Genomic DNA, 16,887 nt, shown 5'->3' with positions numbered 1-16,887 from the left:
GTCCTTCTTGGGAAAAGGACACGGGTCCCCTCTTCCGTCCTGCTCACCAGGAGCACAGCTACAGCCCTTGGGTTCTCCTGTTGGGTCTTGCCCATGCTGTCAGTGTTCCATGGGTTGCTGGTCCTCGGAGCCATGGCTCCCGCTGCATCGGCCTCATTTCTTGTTGCTCATGACAATGAGAAAATTCCCGTGACGGAGCCGAGGCAAAGCCCCATCTATCCAAAATCCAGGCTTTGGTCCCTCTTGGGCAGAAGGGATTCCCACCCGCTGGGGCTCTGACCCAGGGCTGTGTGAGCTCAGGGAGCTGGAGGGGATAAATCACATTCCCACCACCCCACATCAGATATTTCTTTCTAGCCGGCTCAAAGAGACGGCAACTTCTGCGCAGTGAGAGGAGAGAAAAATTAATTTCCAACCCCACCCGCCTGGATCTCTCCCTCCGCATCCCTGTTCCCACCGGGAAGCAACCTCCAGGACCCACCGATGATGAAACCTCATTTATCAATAAATAATGCAAATAGTCCCTTATCCCTCAGCCCAGTAGAAAAGCAGAAGCAGCTGGGACTCTTGGATGTCTCTCCCGGCCGCCTGCCGAGCGCTTTCACCGCAGCTGCTGGGGAGGGAAGAGGCAGCCTCCATTTTCAACAGAGTTTGATATGGATGGAGGTAATTTCCTTTTCCAAAATGGGAACGGCGACTTTAAAGGGCATGAAACAAAACTAGAGAAGGAATTGGCCCGGTCATTGCGAGGCAAAATGAGAATAAAATAAATATGTTAGGTTTGATGGGCTTTTTGCACAGTCGTAAAGTCTATAATTGAGGACTGGTTGGTGTTTCCAGGCTCTTGGTGACCATCTCATAGCACAGACTGGTTCATTACTGGGAAAGGGGGGATTTAATTGAGATTCCTTATGGGGAAAAAAATGGATTGTTCTAAACTATGGAAATTGAAATAAGACATCACCTCTACACAGGCACAGCCGTGGATGTGCTTCTGTAAAAGCCTCCCGATGGGAGGGCACGCATTAGGTGAGAGCCATCTCTTGTCCTGCCCTCTTGGGCGGTCCAAGGGAAATCTCCAGCCGAGCCACATCCTCCTGGGGGAGTCGCTGCCCTGAGATGTCTTTGGGCTATTGGACATCTTGTAGGGGACACAGGGGGAAAACCTTGAGCCGAGGGACAGGGAGCTGCTGGGGGAGCTCCTGGTGGAACACGTCTGGGGGTCTGCAGGGATCTGCCCTGATGTGGGCTGTATCTGGGATGGTGAGTTCATCCTCCCTGGATGGAAGGTTGGGTTTTCCAGGATCACCCACTTGATGTAGCCCCAATGCAAGAGCTAGCCTTGACTTCCTAGAGACCCCTCAGCCCCTGCAGGCCACAGCTGCAGCTCCCAAAAGCCCAGGTCTTGCTACGTTGATCAAACGCTCCGTAGCCACCACGAAGCAGCAAGTGTATGACAGGTCCTTCCTAATTCCTGCCATTCTATCACAAATAAATGTGCAGCCACCAACTCTGAACTGTCAACACTTTATTTGCGTGTGAGCAAGAGGTTCCTTACGAGAGAGAATCTCCTGCTGCACCCAAATCATGGTTGTGGTTTGTTTGCATGATGAAACCACAGCACCACTGGTGTCACCGTGGATCTAAATAGCCTTGGCCAGTCCAATGCGGTTGTTGGCCCGGTCAAAGATGCTGTAGTACACCCTGATGAAGACGTCTCCCAAGATCCAGAGGTCCCCAGAGGTGTTCTGGAAGCTGCTGATGCAATGTTCTTGGTCGTTCTGCATTTGAGCAAGAAAAGGCAAATGGGGGCAATGTGGGCTGGTGTCTTTACTTGCATTGCTCTGGAGGCCCATGGCCATCCCTCCCCTGTCTCCCATGGGAATGGGAGAAGCCAAGGCAACCAGAGCCACTGGAGAAAGTAAAAGGACCTTGAGAGAGGTTCCTGAAACCAGGAACACCTGGTTCCCCCTTACCTGCTCAGTGTAAGCCAAGGAGGACAGAGGATACTGAACCCCATTGATGACAAAGATGATGTTGGGCATGGCAGAAATGGAGCTGCAGTTCACGTTGTACTGCAGAGAGCAGAAGAAAGAGGCTCTTAGGTGGGAAACAACACGTTCACAGGACGAGGAGTGAAGGGGTTTGATTTCACCGGTATAAACTAGAGACTGGGAGTGTCTCACGGTGATCTCTGTTGGAGGTATCAGAGGAGCGGGGCTGGTTTGCCATGAGCAGAGATGTGGTTTGGGGCTGGGCTCGGCAGTTCCAGGCTCCAGGGTGAGCAGAGCAAGCCATGGGTGCTCTTACCTCTCCGTACGTGTCCTGCCTGGCCCCAACCGCGCTCTGGATGTTACTAATGCCGGAGGGTGGCCCAGCCACAAGGGAAGTGCCGGTGTCGATGATGGCTTGGCAGCCACCACTGCACGCAACCTCCTGGCTGTCCACAATGATGCTGAGGGGGACACACAAAGCACAGGGCTGTTAAATAACCAGCTGGATCTCAGCGATGTTTTCAAACTTCTTTTATAAAACTTAAAGCTGGGTAACCCAAAGCGCTGCCCTTGAGCCTTTTGCTGCCTGGAGTTTGCGGTGCCAGCTGGAACCACAGCCCCCATGGCGCACCCAGGGACCGAGGCACCAAACACGGCCCAGCAGTTGGGACCCGACCGAGCTCAATAAAAGTAGGTTTTGGACTATAATTTTGCTTTACTCGTCACCAGAGACATATCCAAGAGCACAGGCTTTGTGCAAGAGAAGAACTCGACTGTCCCCCAGGCACAAAGCACCCTCATTTTGGGTGGCAGTTACCAAAGTATTATGGATTTTAGTCCCTTGATCTTCTGCATTACACAGCCGTGGGGTATTAAATGCCAGCGGGAAGCCTCTGATATCATGGGTCTCAGGTGTCTTTGGAAACGATGGTTAGAAATGAACATAGGTCAGCAGAGCTGTTTTGTTACCTGTCCATGGAGATCTGCCAGTAGCCTTGGTAAGAGACGAAGATCCAGTTGATGGAGCCGGTGAAATAAGCCTCATCGATTCCCCCAAAGATGACCACGCTCCCTGTCGTCTCGCTAGATGATGCAGAAAAGAAAAACAGTGGAAGGTTTGCCATGTGGCTTCAGGTCAGAGAAACAACAGCTGGATGGCAGCAGTGACAGCAGAGCTGGAGCCACCAGCAACTGCAATGGTGTGCATGAGACGTATCTCCCAGCCCTTCAGACCCCCGTGGCTTACCGGGACAGATAGACTGAAAAGAGGTTCTCCTCCAGCAAGCTCTCATTCACCATGTTATCGAACACCGGTGTGATGCCATCAACAGCCAGATTTGGGTAGCCCAAGCCCAGGATCCCATCAAATTTGACATGGACAAAGAATTGGCCGGGCTCGGTGGTGCTCAAGCCGAAGAGCTGGTTGGTGTCCATGAGAGATGCGACCTGGGGATGGGGAGGATGCTGTAAGACCTGCATCAGGCACTGCAATACTGATGTTAATCAGGTGGTGAAGACACAAAAGATCCCTCCTGGAAATGCCATCGTGACACTCACGGTGACGGTGTCGGAGCCCACGATGCCCTCCATGGCGCCGGTGCCATACTGAATAGACAAGTTCTGCCCTGTGCTTTTGTAGGTGGAGGAGTGCGACGGGTTAAACATCTGATGGTTTTCTAGAAGGTAAGTGGGAAAATCAGAAATGAAGACTTTCAGCAAGGCTGAGCCGTAAGGGAAGCGTGGGAGGAGGAACCCTGCTGAATTGCTGTTTAGACCTGCCATTTATTATTCTGCTTTCAGGAACAATTTCACTGTGAGAATTTGCTGTACATCCCTGCCCCTCCTCCAGCAACCAGGAATCCACAGGAAATCCCATCGCCCGCTTCGGACAGATGGGGAAACTGAGGCACTGAGCACTAAGGACTTCACTGAGTAGGTCCTACACCCCAAATACTCATCCCTCCAGCGCATTTCACAGATGCTATGGACCCAGCACCATGGGGTCTGCTCGTTGCACTGGCTAGGTGGCCCGTGGTCCCCTGGCAATGTCACCCCGATCTCTGGGCTCGATCCTGCAGTTCCAGGATGTGCTGCTGGAGCTGGCTCTGGTGAAATGGGGAGCCCTGCCTGCCCCTACTCACGGCAAGCCAGGCTGGGGCAGGAGACCGAGGGAACCCAGAGGTTGGAGGAGCCGGTGTCGAAGACCACGGTGAAGTCCTGCGGTGGGGTGCCGATGGAGATGGTCCCGTAGTACTCCATCTGCGGGGCAGGAGGATCAAGGGTTGCTTTTTAAGGCATGAAACCAAACCTGGAGCTTCTCCAGGCTTTCAGCCTTCATGGGCCACTTCTTCATGGGGATGCCCTGCTTCCAGCAGAGCTCCTGGGGGGGACGTTTCACAGAATCATGGAATCATAGAGTGGTTTGTGTAGGAAGGGACCTTAAAGACCATCTAGTTCCACCCCCCTGCCCTGGGCAGGGACATCTCCCACTAGACCAGGTTGCTCAAAGCCCCGTCCAACCTGGCCTGTCCAGGGCCACCAGCAGGAAGGGGCAAAGGATGCGAGCTGAAGGCTTTGGGGTAAAAGGGTCTGGGTTTGGGTTTAGTCCACGCACAGCACAGACATGGGGATGGGTGTCCCACAAACCGCCCTGGGGCTGCACCGCTGGGGGACAAAGCCATCACTCACGTCCAGGGTGTTCAGCAGGGGCTCGGTGGCCACTTCGGTCCCGTTGGCAAAAGCATGTGGGAATCTGGTGCCGATGTCGTAGCGGTGATTCTGGAAGAAGCGATGCAGCAAACCCTCCTCCCTGAGGACCTCTCTCAGCTTCTTCCCCCTTTCCAAGGGCAGCCTGGCCCAAGCACCAAGGGAAAAATAAGAGTTCGGGGAGGATTCTGCCGCCTGCGGCTCCCGCGAGCAGCATTTGACACCTTCCAATATTTGTGCTGCTCCAACGGCAGAAGCAGAGCGGGGTCCCCCAAAGCCCCGAGTCGGGGAGATTTCTGCAGAACCCCAAAGCATCTCTAGAAACCAGACCCCCCCTGGACCCCCCCCCCCGCCCCCCCGCCTCCTCTGCACCCCTGGGGCAGCTTTCCCAGCCCTCACCTCCGCTTCCCAAAGCCATTAAAAGGCACTGAGTGCTCGTTTTCCCCCTTTGCCTTGACTCGGGTGGCCCGTGAGGACGACGCTGGTGTCACTTACTTGGTGACACCCCGGGCGAGGGCAGAGGCAGCGCAGAGAAGGACGAGGAACCGCATCGTGCCAGGGCTGCCAGGGCAAACGCCCGGTGGTTTTTATAGCCCCCGCGCACCCCACCTGCGGCGCCAAGAGCGGACGGGACCGTCACTGCCCTGTCCCCACCTCGGCGGGCACCTGACCGAGGCAGGTGACACCCAGGGACAGAAGGACACGGCAAACATCGGGTAAGAGCGACACGTCACACAGCAAGGTGGTGGGGGGGGATGGGATGGCGCCAATCACGCCGTGCTGATGGTGACACCCCACCTTGCTGCCCCCCCGAACCCCCCCCTCCCATCCTTTAGCACCCCAAATCCTTCGTCCCCACCGGCACCGCCTGTTTCTGAGCATCATTTTGGCTTCTCATTTCGGCACCCAAAGCCGTTGCGAGCAGCAGTGGGATCCCAGCTTTATACATCCCCCCCCCCCCTTTTATGGGGGTCTCTCCCCAGTTGGGGTGGGGAATGGGACCCCGACGTGCGTGCACACCCCCGGGGAGGTGGGCGCGAGGGCTTTGCGCATGTATTGCCCCCGCCGGCGCCCGCCGTTATCTGCAAAACCCAATTAGCACGGTGGGATGCAAACAGGCTGCGGGAAAGGTGACCCTGCAGCACGCTGACCCCCCCCGCGCCCACCCCCCCGGCCCCGGCCCCTCAGCGTGGTTTGCCCAGCGATAACGGGGACCATTAAAACAGGATTAAAACTCCTAACGAGCGCCTCGGCGTCGCCCAGAGCGCAAGGGAGGCGGCGGGTGAAGGACACGGGGCGATGCTGAGTGACGCGGGACGTGGTACCTGCTCGGTGCTGCTTTTATTTCAGCCACCACACTCCCCCCCCGCCAGACCCCCCAAAACTTGGTGGCAGGTGCTGGTATCGCGGCGGGTTGGGTTTCTCCGATGACAGCGTAGAAAAGCTGATGGACCCCTTTTTTTTGGTCTTTATCGTTTGAATTTCCTACCGGCGTTGCAGCTATTTAGAAAGGACGCTGCGGGCAGGGCCGCTCCGTCCCCGCGTCACCGGGACGGTCCCCTCCGCGGTGGGGTGAAGGCAGGTTTCTGCGATGGGTGCAGTAAAGTAGGAATTAATAATGATTTATTCAGCAGAGGGAAGGGAACCAGCTTGAAATTGTCCGGTTGATTTGGAGAGGAGCGGGAGGGGGCTGGGGCTGGGCTGCGGTGGCCAAAAAGGCAACGAGGCGCATCCTGGTCCGGTCCCAGACGTGAGTCCAAGTTGGATTTCAATGAGGAAAGCCATCGGGATGAACCGCAGAAACGCCCTTGGGAACAAAACCTCACTTCAAGCCAAAAAATTAATAGAAATAATAAATAGAAATACTAACATTGATTAAAATAATAAAATAATAAAGACACGACAGTAACAACGTTGAAAGCCATGTCCCGTCCCGCCACGGGAGCTGCACGTCGCGCCGGGGGCACTGCAAGGGCTGGAGAGAGAAATGGGGGGTGGGAGCGATGATTTATGCTTGGTGTAAGAGTGGGACGGGTTTGATGTGTACTTTTGGGGGGGTGGGGGGAAATTTAGAATAGAATAGAATAGAATAGAATAGAATAGAATAGAATAGAATAGAATAGAATAGAATAGAATTGAATTAGACTAGACTTCGGAATAAAATAGAATAAACTTTAGACGAGACTTTAGAATAGAATAGAATAGAATAGAATAGAATAGAATAGAATAGAATAGAATAGAATAGAACAGAACAGAACAGAACAGAACAGAACAGAAGAAATTTCCGTGCTGTTTGGAAACCATACATGCAAATATTTTAGTTATTGAATATTCAGACCCGGGAGCATCACTGGGACGCGGTGCTGGGTTTGTGACACCTGGGCCACATCCTGTCCGGGTCCCAGCCCTGTCCCAGTCGGGTCCCAGCCGTGTCCTGTCTGGGTCCCAGTTGTGTCCCAGTCGGGTCCCAGCTGTGTCTTGTCCGGGTCCTAGCCATGTCCCAGTTGGGTCCCAGCCCTGTCCCCGTTGGGTCCCAGCTGTGTCCTGTCTGGGTCCCAGTTGGGTCCCAGCCATGTCCTGTCCAAGTCCCAGCCCTGTCCCAGTTGGTTCCCAGCCGTGTCCTGGCCGGGTCCCAGCCCTGTCCCAGTTGGGTCCCAGCTGTGTCCTGTCTGGGTCCCAGTTGGGTCCCAGCTATGTCCTGTCCGAGTCCCAGCCCTGTCCCAGTTGGTTCCCAGCCGTGTCCTTTCTGGGTCCCAGTCATGTCCCAGATGGGTCCCAGCCCTGTCCCCGTTGGGTCCCAGCCGTGTCCTGGCCGGGTCCCAGCCCTGTCCCCGTTGGGTCCCAGCCGTGTCCTGTCTGGGTCCCAGCCCTGTCCCAGTTGGGTCCCAGCCATGTCCTGTCCAAGTCCCAGCCCTGTCCCAGTTGGTTCCCAGCCGTGTCCTGGCCGGGTCCCAGCCCTGTCCCAGTTGGGTCCCAGCTGTGTCCTGTCCGGGTCCCAGCCGTGTCCCAGTCGGGTCCCAGCCGTGTCCTGTCTGACTCCCAGCCGTGTCCCAGTCGGGTCCCAGCCGTGTCCTGTCTGACTCCCAGCCCTGTCCCAGTTGGGTCCCAGCCCTGTCCCCGTTGGGTCCCAGCCGTGTCCTGGTCGGGTCCCAGCCCTGTCCCCGTTGGGTCCCAGCCGTGTCCTGGCCGGGTTGTGCAGCCGGGCACGGTTCACCTTGGAGCCAGAACATTAAACAGGGAGTGAGAAAACGCACGTGCGAGAGGACAAGGGGCGCTTGGCACCGCGCTGGCGGGGACGGGGCGGGGGGGAAGCAGCTGACGGGAAGCAAACAGCCCCCGATGCTCCCGATTACCAGGTTGTGTTGACTTCTCCCCCCCACCCGGCCCCCGCCCCGGGGTCCCCGCAGCAGGACGTGAGCTTTTGCTTCGCTCCTTGTGCTTTTTCCCCTGCACGGGGATTTCCACCTCCAGGAAAAATTAATAATAATAATAATTAAAAACAAAAAAGATACGTGCTGGGTTTTGCTGCCCTAAATGCACTTTAAAAGCAGCTTAAAAGTGGTTTTTTTCCTGCTAAACTGACAGTAAAACAAGGAAAAACAAGGGCAGGGACCCGCTCAGGCTGCGCATCCCTAATCTGGCCTACTCGCGACTTCTTCAATTTACAAATTTAAATCAAGGAGGAGAGGTTGCTCTTGCGATGGGGGTGTGGGGGGGGTGTGGGGGGGTGTGCCCCTCTATAGCCTTATGCCCCGATCAAGTTGTTTCCCACCAAATGGTCACCTCCTGCAGCTCAGAGCCGGCGGGAGATTCAGTAATTCCCACACGGCAGCTCTGCTCGGGGTCGGGGCGGTCCCCCAAAAACGGGAGTGGAGGATGGTACAAAGCTCTTTAGTTGATTTTGTTGTTGTTGTTGTTGTGGTTTCTGCTGGGAGAAAATAATTTGCAATATTTTCCACTGGGAGATGCCTAAAAATTAAGGAAAACACACCCCCCCCCCCCAACAGTAGCAGGTTTCCAAGCTTGTGGGAAGGCCGGAAGCAGCTAACAAAGCAAGGCAGCGTTCAAACCACGAAACTATATATTTTTTAACACTGTTATGAAATATTGTGCTTTTTTCCCTGACTTCCCCCCCCCCCCCCAGCATTGCTATGGGCCCCCTTTTTATTTGGCAACCCACGGTGTCCCCCCAGCCCTTCTGCCATCGTCCCCAGTGCAGGGCGATGGGTACCACCAACCCCCCCCCCCCCGCCCGCATCCCAGCATCCCCCCCGCCCCCCCCCAGGACTATTCTTTTGGAAATAAAAAGCAAAAAATACTTGTGATGTGTAAAAAAACAAACAAACAAACACACAAACAAAACAAAACAAAAAGAAAAAACAACAAGAAAACCACCTCAACTAAATCAAATCAACCCAGTCATCGCAACGTTTTATTTTCACCAAATTTAGAATTTTTTATTTTTTTTGGGGGGTGAAACAAGCGCGGGGAAGGTTTCACCCGGCGACGAATGCCACGTGGGTACGGCTTTGTGATAACGCGGCGTCTGCCACAGCCCTGCCTTTGGCGTCCTTTGGGGTCTTTAGAAAGAGAAACGGTTGCTGCTTTAGCACCGAAACCCACCGAAACCCACCAAAACCCACCAAAAAACACGGAGGTCCCAGAGCCCGGGGGGAGCCGCTGCCCCCAGAACCGAACCCCCAGGGCTTTCCTGGAGCAGCTCCGCACACGGATGCCTTCAATCCTCAAAAATAAACCAATCGGGTTTGGGGTTGTTTTGGTTTTTTGGGGGTTTTTGGTTTTTTTTTTTTGCTGCAAATGCTGATTATTCTTTTTTCTTTCCTATATTTATTTCTTTTATTTATTATTCTCGTAGTGTCTGTAGGAAGCAGGAGACAAGCTCAGGCGATAACGCCTGGTTTTTTTTCCACGTGATGTTTTTCCGAGGGGAACCCAAAGCACGGGCCGGCGATAATTTGTAGCGCGTTTAATTAACGTTAATCATTCTCCTCTCAAATTCGACTGACGTAAAGGGAGGCTCCCGAACCTCACCCGGGGGGGCCTGCACCTGAGGCAGACGCTGAGGCTGGCAAACCTTTTCCTACGTCCCAAAAACCCCACGTCTGGCACAACGCGGCTCCAGCCGGGCCCCGCTTCAGCCTCTGCCAAACACATCGCGTTGCTTGAATTTTAGGAAAACCCTTTCCTTAATTCCCCACAGCTACTTGGTATTGATTTCTTTTAATTGCCGGATAGATTAGACCATCCATCACTCGCTTCCAGGGGAAAAAAAAAATAAAAAAATAGGCTGATAAGACACAATCAGGCAATGCCGCGACGGGAAATATCCGTACGGAAAGGGTTTATCCAGCAGGAGCTGCAGGGAAACTGCTCAAATTCCTCCCCCCCAAACCCAAAAGGAAGTTGCTGCCCCTCCGATTTTTGTTTTCCCTAGGGAAAAATAACCACATCCCGCGCCCCCTCCCCCCCACCCCCCCGCCACTGCCCCCCAACTTTGCCGCTGGGCTGGGCCCCGGGGATGCTTGGGCAGATGAAATGATGCCGCTCGGCTTCACATCCCTGCTTTTATCGTGCGCTGGGATAAAGACCAGGAGAGGCAGCGCTGGGCTTCCCAAATCCCATCACCGACTGCATAAAATGAAGGGGGGGGGGGGGGGGGGCGGGGGCGTGAAAGGCAGCTGACATGCAGACAACACCTCGGGAAAGGGATTTTTGAGGCCACAGCCACTGTCCTTTCAGCCGTTCCTGGAGGCTGGAGCCGGGTCCAGCTCCAGGCCGGGGCTGAGCTTTGCTAAAGCACACGTCGGAGCAGCTCGGCCTGACCGTGCCTCAGTTTCCCCATGTAACATAGAGCTTATAACAACACTGTCTACCTTGGGAAAGCACGTTTCAGGTGGCCCGGTGCTACGTGGGCACACAATGGCCGTGGGACAGGGTGATAAATGTGCGCTGGCGGGGGCGGGGGGGGGGCTCGTAGCCGGAAAGCCGGGAGCATCGCCCTAAAAATGGATGTTTTTGAAGTGGAGGGAGCAGCGGTAGCGGCCGTCGAGGAACCTGGAGCAGATGAAGTTGGGTAAACAGGGGCAGGTGTGGTGCTGGCGCTTCCCGAAGAAAGGGACCTGGGGAGAGACATGGGAGAGACGAGGGCGTCAGGGCTCTGCCGCGACCAGACGATGACCAAACGGGATGAAAGCCCCGGGGAAAATCGCCGGCTTAACGGGGATCTGCCCGAAATTAAGTTTTGATCCCGCCGAAGCCCTTCGCTCCTTCCTTGTGCGAGCAGAAGGTGCGAGCGGCATTAAATCTTACTCCCGGCATTAAATCGTGCTCCCGGCGTGCAAAATCGATGCGGGAGCTGGGAGCGGGGCTGGCCCCCCCACCCTCCCACCCCGGGGGGCCAGGGATGCTGCTGCTGGATCCTGGCAGAGGAGGGATGGCGGCGGCAGCCACGCGCTTTGGGCTAATCCCAACGCGCCAGGGTTTCATATCGGCCAGAAATCCCGACGCTGGGGCGGCTCCGCGGCATTAACTCGGCTTCTCCTCGCTTGGCAGAGCATTCGCGACTCAATTTGGAGCAGGGCGGCGAGCGCTTTTATTTTAAATGGCCAGGGCAAGCGGCTTCCTTCCCAGCTCCCAGTCAAGGTCTGCAGCGCCCATGGGACTTCCCGAGGATTTCGGGTGGCACGGATAGGCTTAAAATACTTCACAGAGGACGAAACCAGCTGCACGGCACCAGCTCGGGGACCACCACGACGCTGCCTCGTCCCGAGCCCGCCCCAGCCCCCCGCCTCGACACCGACCCCCTTCTCCATCCTGGGGCTTTAATGGAGCTTTTCTCCCGCGCCAGGAGCTCGGTGCCCTTTTCCCAGTCCTTGTCGTTCCCCCACCACCACCCCCCCACCCCATCCCAGCCCCACTGGGCATCCCCACGCCGGTACCTTGTGACTGAAGGGGTGGCACTCGTCCCCCTCCTGCCCCAGGGGGGTGCACATCCGCAGCCCCCGCAGCCAGAGGCTGACGGCGCAGCAAGTCCCGCTGCCGCACTGCGGGTCCCGCTCGCAGGCCTGGGGAGAGGGAACAGCGGGGGGGGTTAGTTGGACCAGGCCGGGAAAGCATCGCTAGCCCTTTTCTTAGGTTTTTTTTTTTGGGGGGGGGGGGCAGTGGAGAGCTCAGCCCACGCCAAACCGCTGGGTGTAACCCCTTCATGCGGATTTAAGGGAAAGGGGGGTTATTCCCAGCTCTCCCGGTTTGGGTTATAGGATCGTGAAATGGTTTGGGGTGGAAGGGACCTTAAAGCCCAGCCAGTGCCCCCCCCTGCCCTGGGCAGGGACACCTCCCACCAGCCCAGGTTGCTCCAAGCCCCGTCCAACCTGGCCTTGAACCCCTCCAGGGATGGGGCAGCCACAGCTTCTCTGGGCAACCTGGGCCAGGGGCTCGCCGCCCTCACAGCCAAGAATTTCTTCCTCGGATCTCATCAAAATCTCCCCTTTTCCAGGTTGGAGCTGGGGCAGGGCACAGGTTGGGTTGGGGGCTGTTTGCAGGACGAGGGGGGGAAATCCCCCGCGCACGCAGTGATGGGAGGGACAGAGGAAAACGTTATAGTTGCCCCAGTGAAAAGCAGCGCCGGTGCCAAGGCATCGTACCTCTCCTTTGCACCCCGGTATCGCCCCCTCTTTTAATAATTTCACTTAAATTTTGGATGGAGAAAGACAATCTGGGATGCTCGGGCCTTTGTCTCAATTGGGAACATGCTCTGGGGGATGCCCATAAAGATATATATTTTTTTTTTCCCCCCTGCTGGTAAACTTCCTAAAATCCCCCGTTTCCCCGCGTGCCGGGTCTGAGATGAGAAGCAGAAAGAGCAGCTCAGCGGCGTCGGGGGATAAAGCCCTTGGCCGCAGCACCCGCCACGCACACACATCGCCCGGCAGAGCCTGTAAAACCTGCCGAATAATGCAAATGCGCCGTACTTTTTTTTTTTTTTCTTTTTTTTTCTTCTTTTTTTCTTCTTTTTTTCTTTTTTTTTTCTTTTTTTTTTTCTTTTTTTTTTTTCTTAGAAGGGAGCAGCGTAATGCCAAGAACGCAGCCTCTCCCACCCGAGCCAGGTGGAAAATGGGAAACGGTCACCTCTCCCCCGGCCCCGGGATGGGGAAACTGAGGCACGAATGCAAACGTTGCATCACCCCACCTGGGAGCCCATGAGGATGTTGAGAAGGGGCGGACGGGGGCACCTCGAGCACCAGCAGGTCCCATTTCCACCCCCCCCACCCCCTCCCCCCTTCCTCCCCAGGCTGTTGACCGTCACTAGGGCAGCTCATCCCACCCCCGACCCCTTCGCTGACCCCTTTTCCTGACGTCGGGTTGGTGGCACAAGAAGCACCCATGGGGCTCACCCCTCAACCCCCCCCCCCCCCCCGGGGCCACCCCTCCTTGGGGCACCCCCGAGCCCCCCTGCAAGCCAGGAGAACCCTAAAGAAGGACCCGTCCCTTCCCCGCCAGCGGGTTTAGAAGCCCCCACGTAGGGTTTTGCGGCGCTGAGCCGGTCGTTCCCTGGTGCTGGGGGGGTAGGGGGGGGAGACGGAGAGGAAAAGGGGGCAAATCCCCACCCTGGCCCAAGCGCCGAGCCCCGAATCTCCCTCCCCCCACCTCCCAGCCGGGAGCACGTCGCTCGTGCAGGTGACGAGGGATGGAAATTGAACCGGGGGGGGGGCGAAAAAACACGCGGGCGATGGATAGAGCCGGGTAGTTTTGGGGTGCTGCTCTCTCACGGCGGGGGGGGGGGGGAATAAGGGGATTTGGCAGAATCTTCCCTTTCCTGAAGGGAACCTGAGTCTCCCTGAGCATCCAAAGCACCTTGGAACACCCGAATCCTGATAAAAAAATCAGATATTAGCAACGATGGGCTCTCGTCTGCAAACTCGGGGGGGGTGGGATGGGGGGGCCGCAGGCAATTGGGTGCACGTAGGGGTTGGGGAGATCCAGCTGAAAAAAATCACAGGCTTGAAAGAAAAAGGTCTGGTCATAGGGGGGGGGGGGGAGTCTGGGAAAAGAGGAGCCAAGAGCCCATTGGAATCAACCCCAAAATTCCCCTCGGTTGGGAAAAGCCGGGAGGCAGAGAGGGGGCCGGGATGCAACGGCGTTGTCTTGGTTTTAAAAAGATTTTTCACGACCAGGGGAAAAAGCCCGGGGGGGGGGGGGGGGGGGTTGGGCCAAGTCTGGTGTTGATGAAACCAGCATCCGGACTCCTCAAGTGGCTCAAAAGCCCGGATTTTGTCCCCAAAACTCACTGCTCCTCTTGCTTTCAGCATCACCCTCGGTCCGGCTCAGCACCGAGCTCTGGGACGCGCCGAGCCCCGAAAGCCCGTTAACGCAGCAGGGTAAGTATCGCCCCCCTCCTTTGCACCCCGACGTCGCCCCCGCTTTTAATTATTTCTCCTAATTTGGGATGGAGGAAGACAACCCGGCGTGCTTGGGCCTTTGTCCCAATTGGGAACGTGCTCTGGGGGACGCCCGTAAAGATATAATAATTTTTTTTGCCCCTGCTGGAAAACTTCCTAAACCCCTCATTTCCCCGCGTGCCGGGTCCAAGAAGAGAAGCGACGCGACTTTACGCTCGCGTGGGCCGGGGCTGGCTGCGGGAACGGCGTCCACGCCTGGGAAAAATGAGTAATGAATTGGGGGCACTCGGGAGTAACGAACAAATACCCCAAAGCGAGCGGCGAAAAGCACCCATTCCTGCCTTATTTCCCGAAGAGAATTTAGAAAAAAAACAAAACAAAAAACCAAAAAACCCCACATTGAAATGTCTCCCCGGGTTGGGGCTGGCACCCGGCACTCACCCCCGTGATGACGGCGCAGGGGCAGGAGGTGACGAGCAGGAGGAAGCAGAGGGTTCGCAGGACCCGGCCCATGGCGCCGTCCTCTCCGGCTCTGCAGCATCCCCACGCCTCCCCCTATATAACCCCCTCCACCTCCGCCACCTTGGCCTTCCCTCCCGCCCCCGTGATCTCACAATAAGCAGATGAGACCTGAAGCTCTAAAAGAAATATTAATAAAGCACCGCAAAAGGCGGCGGCGGCGGTGGCGCGGGGGGGGGAGAGGAAAAATCCCCCCCTCCTCCCACCCAGGGTTATTTTTCAGCTCAGCCAACACAGCTGGATTTTCCGAGGACACCTCTACATCCGTATTTATCCCCGAGGGGCGTACTTAAGGATTTGTGATTATTTAGCTAAAAGAAAACGCAAGAATAAAGTTAGCCGGCTACTTCTCGCCTCGTGAGAGCACAACGCGCAATAATGTGGCCCTGTGATAAATATCCCGTAGGAACAGAGCCTCGGCGGCATTTATTTGTGAGAATAAAAGGCGGCAGAGAGGGAATAATATCTTTTTTCAGTGATGAGGGTGTGTTGGTATCCGAATTTAATGTGTAAATACGTTGATTTATGGTTTGAAGTACATGCCCCATACCTCAAATGGCATTTGGCGCATCTCCTGGGAGCGCAAGGGAATACGAGCAGGGGTCGCTAAAGCGGTTAAAAAGGCAGGAAAAGCTGGAATTATCAGCTGCTTTTTCAATTTGCACATCCTGGCAGGAGGCAAGGGATGACAGCCCGGAGCGGGGATGGGGGGAGACGGGGCCGGGGGCGGGGGGGGGGCTCGACAAAAACACCCACCCGCCCCCGCGGTCGCATCCATCAGGTGAGAGAAATCTCTGCAGCCTCTGCCCTGCGATGTCCCCACGGAGCCGGGGCCGTTCGTCACCCGCCACCTCGTCTCGTGCAGCCCCTTTGGAAGTCTAGCTATAAAAAAAAAAAGAAAAAAAAAAAACAACTTAAAAAAATAATTAAAAATTTAAATACCCTTCTATGGCCAACACAAGGTTCGGGGGCTCCCACGGTCCAGCCTGGATTTGTCCAGGACTCCCCGGACCGGGCTCCCAGTGCTGCCCGCCCAAGCAGAGATGGTGGCAAAGCCCCTTTAGACAGCGAGGGCTGGAAATAAAACTCCATTTTTTTCCCACAAAACAAAGCTGGGTTTGTGATTCTGCCCCAGCAGCATGGATTTTTTTTTTTTTTTTTTTTTTTCCAGCCCTGTATTGCTAGGGACCATCCCCGTGGTGTCAGGGCTCCGCACCAGCGTTAGGAATTTAGTCCCTTTTGGTTTTTCCCACTGAGGAATAAACATCCCCCAGCCTGATTTTGGGGCCGTCCCCTGCCAGACCCCGTCCGTGGGGGCAAATCAGAGCCTGGGGGGCAGCCAGAGCCGGGGGGGGGGAGGGCGGGCTCAGCCCCAGGGGGAAACACGGCCCGAAGTGATGGGCTGGGATTTGAAATAGGGGTTTGATGGGAACCGCGTTGAATTTGGGTTGAATTTCTCTTGCGAAGGATCAGGCCGGTGTGAAATCGTTTATTTAATTAGTTAAAAATAGCCCAGGCATCTCCCCGCCCGGAGACCAGCCCTTCTTTTGCTGCGGCAGCTGTTCCGCTCCTTCGTTAAAAGTCTCCTCCACCTGGGCTTGAATTAATTAATCCCAACTCTCCCCAAAATCCTTCCCCGCCAGAAATCCTGCAGCTGGGAACGGCTCAGGGAGTGGGTGTTTTGGGGAGGTTTCCTTGAGAAGTTGCTGACGGGATGGGAAGGGGGATGCAGCCCCCCCCTCCCCGGCTTCCGTAGGGGCGTATTTGTATTTTTGTCCTGATTTGCTTCCTGGGGTTGGGAAAAAAAAAAAAAAACCAACAAAAACCACAACAACTCAAAAAAGGCAATATAAAACCAAGCCGTGCCAGTGGCGTGGGATGCAGCGGGGAGCCCCCGGGCAGGTGGGATCGGGGTGCTCGGCACTGCCCGAGAGAGCCCCCAGCTCGAGCAAGGGGAGAGAAAAATTTAAAAGAAAGAAATAGATAAATAAATAATAACCCAAAAAAAAAAAAAAAAACCCAAACCAAACCAAACGAACCCCGCCGCGCTTCGCTTTCCCCATCAATAACGTTTTAATTTTCCCACCTGACAGGCCAAGATCCATCGTCAGGCGTAGTCGGGAACGGCGTCAGCCGGCACCTCATTAGTGTCCCCGAGCTTTGCAATGCGCCCACCATAAATCTCCTCCCACTCCTCGCTGGCGGAGGAGGCGGGGGGGTGTGTGTGTGTGTGTTGGGTTTTGGGGGGC

The 16,887-nt window shown here is 55.8% G+C and overlaps 2 protein-coding genes across 3 annotated transcripts; both read right to left on the bottom strand.

Moving 5' to 3' along the window:
- Positions 1–1,643: 1,643 nt before the first annotated feature.
- Positions 1,644–5,251, bottom strand: LOC128900325 (embryonic pepsinogen-like). The gene is made up of 9 exons (XM_054181342.1): positions 5,196–5,251; positions 4,683–4,845; positions 4,136–4,253; positions 3,552–3,670; positions 3,241–3,440; positions 2,964–3,077; positions 2,311–2,455; positions 1,977–2,075; positions 1,644–1,781 (listed from the first exon to the last, which is right to left on the bottom strand). Exons 1-9 carry the CDS (start codon positions 5,249–5,251, stop codon positions 1,644–1,646), a joined length of 1,152 nt encoding a protein of 383 aa, XP_054037317.1.
- Positions 5,252–10,339: 5,088 nt separating this feature from the next.
- PROK1 (prokineticin 1) lies at positions 10,340–16,812 on the bottom strand. 2 transcript variants are annotated; one of them, XM_054181525.1, is made up of 4 exons: positions 16,725–16,812; positions 15,395–15,520; positions 11,660–11,785; positions 10,340–10,840 (listed from the first exon to the last, which is right to left on the bottom strand). In XM_054181525.1, the coding sequence occupies exons 2-4, from the start codon at positions 15,410–15,412 to the stop codon at positions 10,721–10,723; spliced, it is 264 nt and encodes an 87-aa protein (XP_054037500.1). In that variant the 5' UTR covers positions 15,413–15,520; positions 16,725–16,812; the 3' UTR covers positions 10,340–10,720. The 2 variants fall into 2 exon arrangements, with proteins under 2 accessions (XP_054037500.1, XP_054037499.1); XM_054181524.1 differs by lacking the exons at positions 15,395–15,520; positions 16,725–16,812 and adding an exon at positions 14,561–14,636.
- Between the last annotated feature and the right edge of the window lie 75 nt (positions 16,813–16,887).

This window comes from Rissa tridactyla, chromosome 21, assembly GCF_028500815.1.
Source record: "Rissa tridactyla isolate bRisTri1 chromosome 21, bRisTri1.patW.cur.20221130, whole genome shotgun sequence".
Classification (NCBI taxonomy): Eukaryota; Metazoa; Chordata; class Aves; order Charadriiformes; family Laridae; genus Rissa; species Rissa tridactyla.
This window is presented reverse-complemented; position numbering and strand designations above follow the sequence as displayed.